General features: G+C 37.2%; 2 protein-coding genes across 2 annotated transcripts; one reads left to right on the top strand and one right to left on the bottom strand.

The window, feature by feature from the left end:
- The first annotated feature begins 2,662 nt into the window (after positions 1 to 2,662).
- On the top strand, positions 2,663 to 3,598 carry LOC107538695 (olfactory receptor 51A7-like). Its single transcript, XM_016215017.2, has one exon. It carries the CDS (start codon positions 2,663 to 2,665, stop codon positions 3,596 to 3,598), a length of 936 nt encoding a protein of 311 aa, XP_016070503.2.
- Positions 3,599 to 10,048: 6,450 nt separating this feature from the next.
- OR51T1 (olfactory receptor family 51 subfamily T member 1) lies at positions 10,049 to 11,050 on the bottom strand. The gene has a single exon (XM_016215021.2). It carries the CDS (start codon positions 11,030 to 11,032, stop codon positions 10,049 to 10,051), a length of 984 nt encoding a protein of 327 aa, XP_016070507.1. The 5' UTR covers positions 11,033 to 11,050.
- Between the last annotated feature and the right edge of the window lie 5,211 nt (positions 11,051 to 16,261).

Raw genomic sequence — 16,261 nt, 5'->3', positions numbered from 1 at the left:
AAAAGGCCCAGGGAATTGGGAAGAGAGAGATGACAAGAAAGCAGCACTCCCAATCTTCCCAAAGCCAAAGGGTCAAATCCACACTGAAAGAAGAGTCACTTTAGCAGAGGGATATATAGAGGGCATAAATGCTTTGTGAGTTAAAGCAATTTGTCATTGTGATATTGTGATTTATAATTAGAAATATGGTTTTGATCTTCATCCTGGTTCTTAGCACAGAACTCTTGGAATTTCCTAAGTGATAGGAGCAGTAAAGATATCTTTTGTCATGTTAATGATGTGACTTTTGAACCTCACCTAAGATTGGAGGCTGGTTGCCAGGAGAACCAACCAGGTGATTAGAGGGTTGGAAATTTCAGTTCCACTCCTGACCTCTGACTTCCAGGGAAGGGAGAGGGGCTATAGGTTAAATCAATCGCCAATGGTTAATGATTAATCAATTATGCCTATGTAAAGAAATGTCCATAAAAACCCAAAAGGACAGGGTTTGGAGAGCTTTCAGGTTGGTAAACACATGGAGATGAACACATGGAGATGTGGAATAAAATGGCAGGTTCAGGGAAGTGTGGAAGCTCTGGGCCTTAGCCTCAGACCTTGCCCTATGCATCTCTTACATCTTGCTGTTCCTGAGTTGTATCCTTTCATAATACAGTGATAATCTGGTGAGCAAGTGGGTTTCCTCAGTTCTGTGAGCTGCTCTAGCAAGTAAATCAAACCCAAGAAGGAGGTTGTGGGAACTTCTGGTTTATAGCCAGTTGGTCATAAGTACAGGTAACAACAACCGGGACTTGTGATTGACATCTGAAGTTCAAGGACGGGGTGGTGGAACCCTCCAATCTGTAGCCAATTAGCCAGGAACACAATTGATAATCTGGACATTTTATTGGCATCTAAAGTTGGAAAAGGAGGTTTATCTTATAGGACCAAGCCCTTAACCTATGGGATATGATTCCATCTCAGAACAGATAGTGTCAGAATCAAGTTGAATAATTTTATGACACCCTGCTGGTGTTCTAACAATTTCTTGGTGTTGTATGGGAAGCCGCTTCCCCACCCAACACAGAATGGAAATCAGTTTAATAAGATTCAATTAATAGTGGCTGAATGTGTTCTTTTTTTCAGGAAATGTGCTTGGTGTTGCTAATATTATTAACATTAAGACACAAACTGATCTTAATAAACTTACTGGCTACTGTGGAAGGCAGACAAATAACAAACCACAGGACGATTTCAGTACTGCAAGAGTTATAATGAAAGTTATGGTAGAGGTACATAAACTCTGCTTGGAGTGGTCAGGGTGGAGGCTTCAAGGAGCAAACGACTCCTGAGTTGACCTAATTAGAGTTGCCAAAGACCTAATAACACTGTTTTAAAGGACCTCTGCATATTTTACTCTGGGGATTTTAGAGGTGAGAAAGTGGCCAATACCCAGGTCATGATTTAACCACTGCTTTATCCTTTTGGGAAGGCAGCTCAGGTTCCTAGAAGACTGGTCCTTAATGACAACTCATTAATATCTCACTCTTGAGGGTGACCTAGTTGAAAAAGCTGTGTTTCTGATTCCTAATACTGTTGCCAGCAGTCCTCTGACAAAGCTGAGCCTTTCAATTAAACCCTCACTTTCTCTAGGCAAAAGGGGTAGAAACTGATATGCTCTACGTACCTTAGAACCTCATTGTCCATGATGAAATTAATTCCATAAAGATAAACTCTCAAAGGTACATAGTCAACTTAGTTGTCTGTGAAAAAAACCATAGTTATAGAACATCTATTTATTTTATGGTGTCAGAAAAAAATAGATTCAGACAATACCAATCTCCCTCATCACCAACAGCCCCGTTGACTAAGCCACTTTATGATAGACCATGTTGGATTGTAGAGAGAGTCCAAGGATCCCTTCTCTCCTCCCATGTTCAAGGATGGAGAGCACTGCTGTGGATTAGACATTTTTAAGGACATTATGTCTGCTTCCATACAAAAACATGAGATTTTTCACTATACTATAAGAGAGGGTTAACACTGAAGCTCACATGACCTATTTCTGTCCTTTCTTTGTACTGCTTCCTGAAGACAAATTGTGAGTAAAATCACCTTAGAAGATCTAGGTCTGGCCTGAAAACTGTTTGGAGCAAAAAACTCTAGAAATTCGAGAAGCCACTTATTATCAGCTCTCTTAAAATCTAATCCCTGCAGTTTCTTCTTCTTTTATTTATTTATTTACTTTAACTTCTAGGCTCACTCTGGACCAAGCAAAAACAGTTACCCTGTAGTTCAGTATTACTGTAAAAAAGTTTTCACTGGATTGGGGATAGGCAGGGGCAAAGCCTAATCATAAAGGGGGAATTTATCTGCAAGTCACTACTCTTTATGTAGGTTTGTGTGTTTTTTTCCCAAGGACCTTGTGGAGAAGTGTGATTGATCAAGACACTACTTATATTTCTGGTTGTCTTTGTCAATTAACATTATCTGTCTCTATTATCATTTGTCTATTTAGAAGAAATATCTAATTCTTTTCTTTTTTAATAGGAGAAACCACTCAAAATTATATTTTGTTTGTTTCTGTCTCAGACCAAAAGTGATGAAAGGAGAGAGATGAGCATAATAGACTTACATTGAAAGTGTCCTTTCAGATCTGGGAATAAATATTTCCAACTGATTTATCATGTACACTCTCAATTCCTCTAACATTGAGATTCCCACCTTCTTCCTGATTGGAATCCCAGGATTGGAGCATGTTCATGTATGGATCTCTATTCCCATCTGCCTCATGTACCTGGTGGCCATCCTCGGCAACTGTATAATCCTCTTTGTGATCAGGACAGAACCCTCACTCCACGCACCCATGTACTATTTCCTCTCCATGTTAGCTATCTCTGACTTGGGCCTGTCCCTCTCATCCCTCCCCACTATGCTAAGGACCTTTGTTTTCAATGCTACTGGAATTTCTCCAAATGCCTGCTTTGCTCAAGAGTTCTTTATCCACGGATTCACGGATATGGAGTCCTCTGTGCTCCTGGTTATGTCTTTCGACCGCTTTTTGGCCATACGCAACCCTCTGAGATATAGCTCTATCCTCACCAATGCCAGAGTTGCCAAGCTGTGCCTGATGTTTTTCATTAAAAGCATGCTCTTAGTGCTCCCATTTCCTTTTGCTCTCAAAAGCTTGACATATTGTAATAAAAGCCTGCTTTCTCACCCCTATTGTCTTCATCAGGACGTCATGAACCTGGCCTGCTCTGACAACACAGTTGACTTTTTTTATGGTTTTTTTGTTGCCCTCTGTATGATGTCAGACAGTGTGTTCATTGCTGTGTCCTACGTATTCATCCTGAAGACCGTGATGGGAATTGGATCCCATAAGGAACGGCTCAAGGCCCTCAACACCTGCGTCTCTCATATCTGTGCTGTGCTCATCTTCTACGTGCCCATCACTGCTTTGGCCCTTGTGCACCGCTTTGGAAAGCACAAGTCCCCAGGTGCCATGATCCTCACTGCTGACATTTTCTTGGTCGTGCCACCTCTGATGAACCCAATTGTATACTGTGTGAAGACACGACAAATTCGTGAGAAGATTCTGGGGAAATTGGGTCTGAAATAAAGGTATGGGGAAAAGTGAGGCAGGACCAGCCAGGATCAGCGAACAGTACCTTTCTCAATAAGTATTATGGATGATTCATTCTTATGTTTCTTATTCATTCTTACAATCAACACAATATATGGACCGGGCACTGAGGTCTGTGAGCTTGCGACTGACATGGGCGTTGACAGGTGTATTTGCAATATCATTAAAATCATGCATCAGATCACAGGTATGGAATCTTAGTTACACTGTTTACAGCAAAAGGATAAATATACATAGAAGTAGAGATTGTGTCCCTTTATAGAGAATGAATTTGAAAGGAGTTAGAAGTTACAGGATGTTACTCCAATCCAGTTAATGACTTTCTTTCAAGTAGCCTTTAGATATGTTGCATTCGTTGAGGGGTCTTCAGTCAACTTAATGCAAATTCTTGATCTCCAATTTAAGTGAAAGAAGTCTGTTATCAAGTATGAGTTGGTTTGAGATTTTCTCCCTTTGTTTTTTCCTTAATAATCAAATAAAACAACCAGTGATTCTTTTTAACTTAGAGTTCTCCTAACCTTGAATTATTACAATAAACTCTCTCCTTACAAAAGACCATATTTTTTCTCTGTACAACAGGGTTCCAAAAAATTAGTTACTAAAAGGAGAACAGAGGGATTACTCCACTATTGGAGAGAAATAGGAAAGCTTGAAAGCATTGATGTTATTGGTTAACTGCTCTAAAATATATGTTTTAAAATAATGGCTCTCATGCTTGTTTAGGTACTTGTTATTTTGAATCACAAGATTTTCCAGTACACTAAACAACCTAGACATTTTTAAAACTAGTGAAAAATATGACCATATGTTGAAATCATATCCATGCATATGTGGTTCCATTATAAAAAGTTAAATAGCAAACTAAAAATAATCAGCTATCTCAAATTATTTCTGTAAAATTTATTTGTTTCTTGTTCATGTGTTGTTTGTAAGTGCTTTGTAGCAGACAAAGGTATAAAACTTAAAATTTAGAATAAGTCAATTAATCCTTAAAATATTGTACTGTGAATTGGGAGAAAACTATTGGTGATAAATTGCAATGTTTTATTGTTTGAAGTGAACTCACAAGTAATTATTATTATTTCTGTTTGAAAGATCATTTTTGAAGAAGTTCTATGATGAATAAATATTCTTATACATTTTGTGTCCTTGGGTGAGTTCTTATTGTTCAATAGTTGACACTGTCATAGTCTAGTCCAGGACTGGAGGAACAACCTTTTGTGCCTCCTACCAGGTTGTTTCCAGTTATGCTGTAATTATTTGTTCACATGCTTGTCTCTCTTACTTGCACTCTGTTTTCTCAAAAGAACTGTACACATCAAATCTGTTAGCATATCTCCAGTACTTATATAGAGTGTATAAAAATGACACATTTCCCAACTGTTTAGGGAAAAAACAGTCATAACAATAAAAAAACTTTTAATAATTCAGAATATGATGATAAATTACAAGCACACAGAACATCTGAAATGGCCAAAAAACAACAAAAAACTTATTGCCAAAATCAGTGAGAAGTAACTATAAATTTTAAGTCAAAAGAGCTGCCCTGAAAAGCAGCTCATGTCCTGTTTAAGCACAAAAAGACCAAACAGGTTGTGATGAAAGAAATATGGAAGAAAACTTATCCTCTCTTTAGTAATTGCCCTCCACTCAGAAATTCAAATCTTTACAAGCCAGAAACAGCTTGTGTCATAAGATGTCAATAATTATTATTTCTGGATCAGAAGAGTGAACAGGCTAAAATTTATTTGTTTTCCTCAATTATAATATAGAATTAATGCATTTTCAATCAAGCTTCCAGTAACGGATTACAAGAGTGAACTGGAGAATATAAGTAAAAACTAGAAACAATAATAAAGTTTCATATGATAGTGACATTTATTAAACAATATAAAATTATAAGTAGTTTGCTCAGAAAATGAATAGGAAAAACAAAGAAATAGAAGAAACACACTATAATATATCATATATTATATGAAAGTAATATGTAGTTGGGAAAATCAGAACTATTTCTATGTTATTGAAACTAGATTGATTATTCAAATAATAGTGGTAAAAAAATTACCACCTATTTTATACACACAAAAATAAACTAAAATAGATTAAGAATTAAATAAAAAATAATTTTTTAATTTATTTAACCATAAGGAAATAAATTAAGTAATCTCTGGATGAATGGAAACAATTTTCTAAAGAAATAACAAAAATGAAAAAGCAGAAGGAAAAAGTATGTGTTTTTATTGAAAAGCAATTGGACATATAAATAACATCTACATAATTATAATTTAGAAGACAATAACATAGGATATATTCAGTGCTTACCGTGTACCAGACACTGGGCTATAAGTTTCCCTGTATTAATAACTCCATTAACTGTTGCAAAAATGTGGGAAGTTAGATCTTATTACTTCCCTCTTTTTGTGGATGAAGAGGATAAAGTTATGAGAAGTTAAGCAACATTTTTGAGGACACAAATATAAAGTGTTAGGAGCTTGAATTTAAACCCAGGTGATATGTTTCCAGAGCCTACAACTTCATCCACTATGTTAGACCAACTGTCATTTTGCCTCCTTCAAAATTTAGTAATTCACATTCTTGGAATCTAAGAACATAAGCAGAGGTGTGATCAAATACGTATTTATGTGATATGTATCATGTATCGAGGATTATTTTCTATAATAAAAATACTCTAAACTACTGAAATGTTAAATAATAGGAAATGGTAAAAACCTGTGATGTACAAATAATATTAAATAGTATCCACCTATACAACACAGCATCACCCACTAAATGGTATTTACTAAGCATTGCATTAGATGTTAAGGATTAAATGAACATAAACCATAGGCCTACTATCAAGGAGCTTACAGTCTGGTAGTGGGGAAAACAAACAAACAAATAATTAAATTCACCAAGTATGGTAAGTTTAAGCACATGTAGAAAAAAGCACAAATAAAAGAATAACTTGCCTATTTTAGTGGAGAATCAAAGGAAAGTTTCCTGGAGGAAGTAAAGTCTGGTATAAAATGTGACTTAATAGAAAGCAACCAGTAATATCAAGCAAATAAATAAGACATACATTTGAGTATACACTATTTTATAAATATACACTAATTTATAAATATGTATGTGTGTGCATATATATTGGCTTAATAAGATTCGATCATATGTCATATAATCTCTCATTAGTAGGGTTACGAGTAATTTTTGAAACTTTTCAATATTTTTCTCAGTTTCTCGCTATATTCACAAAATTTTAATGATATATACAATACAAGGTGGGGCAAAAGTAGGCTTGCAGTTGTGAGTACACTAAGCACAGATTTTATTCTTATATTATTTTCCATACAAACAAATGTAAACCTGCTTTTGTCTCACCCTGTATATACATGGATAATTATATATGCATATATGTGACATTTACAATCAGAACTGCCTCCAAATATAGTAAATACATTTCTTGAAATAACAACAAAGAACAAATTCATGTTCTATTAACAATTACTACAGAAAATGTTTTTGTATTGAGCAGGTGAGTTACATTTTGAGCCATATGTGAAAAGTATTATGTATACACTTTGCAGTCTGCATTATATATTGGCCATCACAAAACTGGAAGTATTATTGAAAATTTCTACAATTTTTATCTAAAACCCTTGGAATTTTTTCCCCAGTATTTAAAACTGTAATAATATACACACAGATATACATAAACCCTTGGAATTTATAATTTTTCATAGTTTAAAAAGACTCTACAAACCTGAGGTATTACACTATATTCAAGCACAGCTATATTTCTGATGTGAAATGTGTGACGATTCACTCAATATTGAATAAGTAATGACCATAAATATATTCACATCAGTTCATGTTGGCTTTTGCTGCCAATAAGTTTTGGCACCAAACTTAAGGGGGAAAAATTTTAAATTGTTTCCAAATGTTTTTAAATTTATGAATTGTGAATAGTTATGAATCTAAAAAAAATTAAAACCCAAAACTTTTGGAAAGGTCTTCCAGAGAAGCAATTAAAGAGCCATCGACATTTGTAAGAACTGATGAAGATTAGTTGGGTGGTTAGATCAGGATGTGGTGCGGGAGTTCTATTCTGCACAGGTTGGTTTCAGGGTCAGTCTCCATTGTTGTGTAATGTTTGTTTTTTAGTTCATCTTCACTGGCCTTTCTTAGCTGCTGTACAAGCCCTTTTTCCTCTCTAAGCACAGCAGTGTCTAGCTAAATCACATATCAAATAAATTTACAAGTTCTCTGAAGTCTCTTTCCTTTAGGTTGTTTTATTCTGGGCTTACTAAGGGACAGTGTGACTAAGAAAAAGCCTTCTGTCCTTAATCCTTGCTCAGGAACAAGATATCCAGAAACTAGATGCATCTTGAGACTCTTGAACTTTTGCATACTAATTATATTTTTTCCTGTTGAAGAGGATAGAACCGAGTAGGGATTTATTTAGCAGTAATATAAGAATGAAAAATTGAAATTTGAAATACTAAATTGCGGTATCATGGGATACAAAGACTTCCCACAAAGTGGATAAGGCCAAGAGACATTCTGGCTGCAATGCTGGCCTTGAATTCTGAAAAACTGAATTTTATTTCCAATTGCACTATTTTTTGGATGATCCCACACTGCCTAGTCTCCACTTAAAATACTGGGTTCTGCTGCACACTCTTTTATGTGGGATACAACACCAGGGAGATATCAAAATACCTAAATATGCTGTGTAAAAGGGAAGTCACACAAACAAATTTAACTAGAAATAATATGTGATGTTGTTGTTAATATTAGAGAAAAGAGGTTTGGGGTTTGGGTACAGTCACAAAGTTTTCAGTGTGTGACCTGAACAGAAAGCTGAACCAACCAACCCAGAGATTGGGAGCGGCAGTCCCCATAGGCCAGCAGTAGGAAGTTGATATGGGGGGGAGACAAGTGTCTCAGATCAGAATATCTGCTTGGTTCCTTGGGCTCAGACATGAATTATCATGAGTGGAACAATTATCAGAATAATTATCAGAGTTTCATAAGTCTGTGTGTGAAAGAAAAGTTAAGAGCGTTCTCCCAATGTTATGTCTGAGAATCAGATCCCCTATGCGGCGGAAAGACAATCACTCCAGAGCTGATAATGTAACAGCAAAAGGGACTTTTATTCCAGCTAGCTGGGGTTCGGTCGTATCCAACGCAGTGGAATTCTGACTCGAACCCTGATCTAAATTTACCACAAGCTTATATAGGGCTACAGTGAGCAAGCAATCATTGTCAGTTACAAAGTTACATGGGTTATAAATTCTTTAGGAAGGGTGGGCTCAGGATGTTTCTCAACCACAGGTGCCTGAAGCTGGAGTGCACCTGGTATTCGTCAAACCCACCGATTTAAGTTAATTCCTGGAACTGCCTCCAGCATCTGCAGTTTACTGAGTCACTCATGTATGCCTTTTGTCCTGCCCTGGGGCCTAGGGGCCTGCCTCTGTCTTGGTGGGTCCTCACACCAACATCCTATCAACACTATACAGAAATTACTTCACAAAACAAGTAAAGGTCATTAAAAGACTTCCTATTAAAAAGCATCAGAGTCACTATACAATTCTATGGTGGCAAGAATAACAAAGGGAAGCCTAACAGCTCAACCCAAGAAACAAAGGTAAATAGATAAAAGCTATAGACCTGGGGCAGAGGGACTAGGGAATCAGAATCAGAACTGCATTAGGATATCTAGACAATGGGGAAAATAATAAAGCAATCTGTAATTTTATATATTGAACTCATTGACAGTATAACAAATAGCAATTGGAACTGTGACAATTTCACTTTTACAAGGAATGAAGGGATTAAAGATAAAACAGAGGTTCAGGGAGTGCATTTGTAAGAAGACAGAGCTCTCTAGAGGTGACTTTAGAAACTGAAAAGAGTGTGCAACAATTTCCTAGAGTTTTAAAACACACATTTCTATGTACTGTACATGCCTTTGAACACATCTGTAACTCTTTCATTTACCAATTCAAGATAAAAATCTTTATTGCCCCCAGAAATTTGACTATAGAATTAAATAATTTTGTTCAACTGAAAGCAGAAATAAAATTATTGTCATTTATTTTGGGTCTGTAATTCTTAAGAATTACCATTTTTAAGCATAATTAAATTGTTCAGCTGGAATAAAATGATCTTATTGTGCTTTTAATGTGCACAAGAGTCTGTGTAATTGTTTTAAATATCTGAGTAAAATAAACATAATTAATATAGTTTCTAATTGCAGTGGGGTTTTTTTAAAACTTTTTGATAAGCTTAGGGGGAAATTATTCTCTCCTTCCTGCTCCTAGAAATTAATTCAAACTGCCTCAGTAACCAAAATGCATGAGGATGAGATGAACCCAGATCCCTTTCTTACATCAATATAATTTATGTACTGGCAATTTTTCCCTTTCAATTATACCCTCCTCTAAGACTCCTCACATTGGGGCCCCCTGAGCCTTTAGATTGGAGCAACTGGAGCATAGCCTGGCGGATGGTCTTGGTCTTCAAGCTATAAATTACAGGGTTCAGCACAGGTGGTAAGAGCAAGTAAACATTGGCCAAAATGCTACAGACCACCTTAGAGGTGGAGTTCAGGAGGCGATGTGTAATGGACAGGCTGATCATTGGCACATAGAAAACAGTGACAGCACAGAGGTGACAGACACAAGTGTTGAGAGCTTTTTGTTGCTTCTTTGGGGCCACAGTGCTCAGGACAGTACGGAGAATTAGGGCATAGGAGAAAAGGGTAAACAGTAAGTCAGTGCCGCACAGATAGAGCTGAAGAAACATGCCCAAAAAGCTGCTGATCCAGGGATTGGAATATGAATATTTGATCACATCTGGGTGGTAGCAAAATGGGTGGGAAAGTTCCTGGCCTCCATGAAAAGAAACATTCTTCAAGGCTAGAGTCACGGAAAAGAGGAAAATTACTTGCCGTAGGCAGATGACCAGTCCAATCACCATGATCATCATATCTGTGAGGACAGTGGCATACTTCAGTGGGTTACAGATGGCCATGAAGCGGTCAAAGGCCATGGCTACCAGCACTGAGGACTCCAAGAAGGAGAAGGCATGAACAAAGAGCATTTGGGTGAGGCAAGCTTTAAAGCTGATCTCCCGGGCATGAAACCAAAGAACCCCAAGCACGGTGGGGAGGGTTGAAATGGTCAGACATAGGTCAACAGCTGACAGCATGGAGAGGAAATAGTACATGGGCTTGTGGAGACTCTGCTCAACAATGATGACAAACAGGATCATGCTGTTTCCCAGGAGGGCAATGGTGTAGAGACAGCAGACAGGGATAGAGATCCAGACATGAGCCACTTCCAGCCCAGGGAACGCAGTGAGGAGGAAGACTGAAGAGGATGATGTGGTGTTATTGAAAAGTACCATGGCAGGTTGAGAACACACCCTGAAAAGAGAGACAAAAATGAAAGCGTTTTGTCATATTGAACCTTTTTCCAATCCCTGACTTTTTTATAAACTCTTTCTGAATTACACAATTATTTCTCTGTATTCAAATCCCCAATCTAATTAGGATGCCTATCACATCTTTCCCTATTATCTTTCATTTCTCTGGTCAGAATCTGGCCTCTTTTTTTCCCTCTCTACTCTTCCCAATTATAAGCATCAGTCTCTCTAGGCTCACCCTCACCCTACTGCCCAGACAAGCTCTAACTTGAAACAGAAAATGCTTATAGACTTACATCACATACATGCACACACACCAACAAAACAGCAACAGTGACAACCAATGGGTCTTTGAATTAAGTCTCCAAACTACATAAGTTGCTCCAGAAATAATAGAGAAGCACATAAGAGCCGCTGGGTACTTATGGTAGCAAACCCCAAGATGTTCTTGCTGGAAGCTGTTCTGGGATATTGTAGCCACATGAATCATCGGCCACCCTCGCCTAGCAGACTCTATTAGAAGTATCCTTTTGTATTGGGTATTCTTTATTTCTTTCCCTATAATTCCTCCCTTCCCCACTCCACATGCGTATGAGACTTAGAGGCATCTTGTGCTCTCATTCTGTTTCTCTCCATACTTTTCCAGATCTACTGAAATAACGGGTCTTGTTCTCCTTTACTCTGTCTTACACCTCGAGGTACTTATTCCTACTCCTTCGCATGGAAATCTACCATGTGACTTTGAGCGATTAACTATGAATCCTGTGAAAATTTCAAACAGTACTCTGGAATACATGACTTGAGACATCCTAATCTAGACATAATAGGTAAGCCCAGATAAGACGCCTTATGAAAGGCACGGGAGCACTCAGCAACATGTGATGAATGACTTAGTGAAAAGTATGAATGTGATAGAAGTAGGGACTAATAACTAAAAGGGAGTCACTTAGGGACAGATAAGCATTACAAACATGAGGTGACATTACAAACTCTAATATCAAGTAGTTCACTGGGTGAAGAATGATAGCTGCAAAGAAAATAGAAATGGTGTCAAAAAGGAGGCAGAATCTGTAATCTATATTTAAGATGACAATTGCAGTTCTATTCAGGGCTTATTCGCTGAGTTTTGGTGTCATCAAGGCTGATTTTTAAATTTTTACTTAAGACATTTAGTCATCAACAGAGAACTAGCAAGGAATGATATACCCAGCTCAGTTATGGCCCGGCGAGGTATGGCCAGCCATAGTATTCTTATTTTTCAGCAGCCTAGGTTGTCTGCCTTTTTGTTTGAGTGGACACAAGGAATTTATATCTGAATAGATATAAGGAATTTGCTAGTAACAGACCCTGCCAGCTGTTATATAGGAACAAATATGAAGGATTGTTAGTAATTTTCTCCTTCAGTTTGCTGAAGATGGTGATAGAAATAATAACCTATCACTCCAAAAGGGGAAAATAGACTAATAGCTTTTTCTGGTATAGTATTTAGCGATTTATATTATATATGGCTGAGAAATAACACTAAGAATTGGGAAAACTGGTACCAAGTGAGATGTGGATTAGACATACTGAATTAAATCAACCACTCAGGCTCACAGTGACTATTTTAATGCCAGGTACTGTGTGAAGGGCCAGGAAGGCAGAAATGAGTAAAGTTTCTGTATTCTGAAGTCTCTCAACCCATATTAATGGAACACAATTACTACATGGGAATATGAGGGAAGACTAGCCAGGCAAGAAACCAAAGTCTGTTAAGATTTCTGTTTCATTCTTCTTATTCTCAATCTGATAAACACACATATTAAGAGTGAATCTATCTCCTTCTCTGTGATAACAATTCAGGAATCCCTCTGCCATGCAAAATAACTCAATGTATTCACTCTCCTCCACTAGTACTTTATATATGCTTTCTATACCACTAAAATCCTATTGCCTGATCGCATTTCTTTATTCCTCTAAAATGCTGGCTTTCTGGGAACATAAAACATGTGTTAATTTTTATATTTCCTCTAAAGATAAGCACAGTTATTGGTACATGATAAAAACTCTAATAATCTAATTAACATTGGATGTATTGGTGGATGGGTAAATGGTAGATGAACAGGGATGGATAAAGACTAGATGAGAGAAATACAGATTGAGCCTGGAAGCTCTGAGGGAAGGATGAGCCAGAGGGATTGCATTTCCCCTGACACCAGGAAACATAAGGAGAGTAGTTGTCCTCTCATTGATTGGGAGAAAAAGGGGGTAGATTGAGAGAAAAAGAAAAGAATTAAGATCCTTTGTATATGTCAACATTTGCTAGCCACCTTATATATAATTTTGTATAATCCCAGGAAAAAATTATATAGATGTTTTCTCCTATTTTAAAGAAAGGCTCCCACAAGGTAAAAAAGTATTTCAAAGGTAAAAGTGTTAGATACATATTCAAAATTCAAAACCAGATTTACTAACTCCAAAATTCTTTAATTTTTATTAAACCATAGACCATATGAGAAGCCAGGCTTATGAGAGAAACTAAATAGTTGGACAGCATGATTTCCTTCTTTTAAAATACAAGAATTGCTTATATTCTATTATATATCTATATGACTTAGAGGAGGAATGGAAAAATAACTAAAATGGAGAAAAGTGTCCTCAGAGCTTGTTTTTAAAATAATATTCATGGAGTCAGCCTGTGTGCATTTAAAAGAATATGTAAATGTTCACATATGTTTGTATAGTGTGTTTTTCTATGTGCTGGTGTACATAGAAAGGAGTTTTGGAATGGAAGAGTAATTAAGAGATAAAACAGACAATCATTATCTTCTTTTCCTTAAATTGTATCATAAAGGACAAGAAAATGACACTGGATGATGTGAGAGTTAGGAAGAGTGAAGACAATGGCTCATTTTGCTGGTGGAGAACTTGTTTCCTATGGAAGGCAGACACAGGGACAAGAGAAGGAGTAGAGGGCCTTTCCTCCAGACCCAGTGAGCTCATACCCTCTGGGACCAGTTATAGGACAAATTTGTGCCTCAGCTCATCAATGTTTCCTCTGCATTGCCCACTAACCAGAAGAGTAGGCTAGAGCTTGCTGTCTTTAGTTTGCCATCTGACTGGCCAGGTGGAAGGTAACATCTTCCAACTCATATACAGAAAGCTAGATTAAACAAGGCTAGGATCCACCCAATGCAATAACTTAGTGATCCAAAAGTCAACATCCTGCTTTTTGGCATAAATAATGTTATAGACCCTTCCTCTTCATTTATAAATCTCCAGCTTTTATTTGTTTCTCAACACTGAAATCTATTTTTTTCCACAATCTGAAGCCTGCCCTGACAGCTCCAGGTCATGCTAATCAGAAACATACCTTCTGCTACTAAACCTGCCCCTCTTCATGCTTGTACTTTTCATTTGACTCTTAATAATGAGACATGGCTGATGTTAATTTTTATATGCAAGTCTTATCTCCTTATCTCCTTTATCTGCCTGAAGTGTGAATCCCTTAAAAGTTTGGCCATGACTATCTTTTTTTCTCTCAATGCAAGCTACTGAAATAGGATATGGAATAATAGAAAGCTTCAATTAATAATGTTGACTGATTGCTGAATAATCTTGACCATAGAGAGTTCTGGATCCTATTTATTTTCCTCTTTTTCCTTTCTTTCCCTATGTCTTCCATAGCCTTGTCTCAGTTTCTCCAAGCTTCTTTATGCCTGTTTCTTCATCCCACCTTACTTGTAGCTTCCATCACTTAATCACTTACCACCCTCCTTCTCCTAACATTCATTCTTTAATCCTTCTCCTCCAATCCCTTTCCATTTGTGCACTTTTCTTACCTGTTCACATCAGTAGAAAACACCACCAACTTCTTTCCATTTCCATCATAAAACAGGAACTAAACCAGTTCCCAAGGGTGTAAGCTTTATAAGCAGTTTAGTACAGTCACCAGGCAACAGAGAGCTATTTTCATTTATGAGTGAGTTGAGGCAAAAGTTACAGAAGCCATATGAATCTGTTCCTCTACAACAGCTCAGACATATCTCTCTGACACAGGTTCAAACCCTGCTCAGGGGCCCAAGCAAACCCCATACATCAGAGCCCTGGCCCTGGAGCTGACAGTAATGGGTACCTTCAAAAATTGCCTGCCTGGGTCAGATAATTATAACCATTCCTCTTCAGGCAGCCTTTGGCTACAGATTCTCAGCCAAGGAGGCTCCCTGAATGTCAGATAGGGATCAGGAGAGTGCAAAAACAGCCATTCCTCAGGTTTTTTACTCCAATATGTATTCTTCCTAAGAGGTCTCATTGTTCCCCTGGCCACTGCCATGTTCTTCCTCTTACCCAGGTACTTCTCCTAAGAAGCCATCCTGTGAACTGAGTCACATCTGCAGTCCACTTCCCCTTCTAAACATAATTAAACAAGCATTTGATAGCTTTGTAAGACTGTATGTTTCTAGAAAATTACCCATTTCGCCCAGGTTGTCCAATTTGTTGGCATATAGTTGTTCAGAATATTTTATTACAATCCCTTGCATTTCTGTGGTGTCAGTTGTTACTTTTCTTTCATTCTGATTTTAGTTATTTGAGTCCTCTCTCTTCTGAGTTGTGTTAAAGGTTTGTCAGTCTTGATTTTCTTTTGAAAGAACCAGCTCTTGGTTTCATTGATTTTTGTATTGTGGTTTTTTTTAGTCTTTATGTGAATTATTTCCACTCTAATCTTTATTTCCTTGCTTCTGCTTACCTTGGGCTTTGTTTGTTGTTCTTTTAGGTGTAGGGTTAGATTGCTTATCTGAGATTTTCCTTGCTTGTTGAAGTAGGCACTGTGGAAAATAGTATATAGAGTCTCCTCAAAAATTAAAAATGGAACTGCCTTTTGACCCAGAGATTCCACTTCTGGGAACATATCAAAAGAAACACAAAACACTAATTCACAAGAATATATGTACCCTATGTTCAATGCAGCATTGTTTACAATAGCCGAGATCTGGAAACTGGTATCTAAAGTATATAGAGAGGTTCTTAGTCTTCTAGCTCACTGAATGCACCATGCTCTCACACTCTTCACATGGTATTTTCTTCTCAACAGGATTCAATATAGTGGAAAAGTGCCTCGATGGTGAGTTACTTTCTTTTCTGTATTGTTGTTTTTTGTGACATCATGTTTTTCCTTCTGCATTAATTTTCACTCCTCAATATCCTGTGATGGTTTGTCTTCCTCTTACATCC

The sequence above is a fragment of the Miniopterus natalensis genome, chromosome 11, assembly GCF_054644295.1.
Source record: "Miniopterus natalensis isolate mMinNat1 chromosome 11, mMinNat1.hap1, whole genome shotgun sequence".
Lineage (NCBI taxonomy): Eukaryota > Metazoa > Chordata > Mammalia > Chiroptera > Miniopteridae > Miniopterus > Miniopterus natalensis.
The sequence above is the reverse complement of the archived record's forward strand: the minus strand, read 5'-3'. Positions and strand labels throughout refer to the sequence as shown.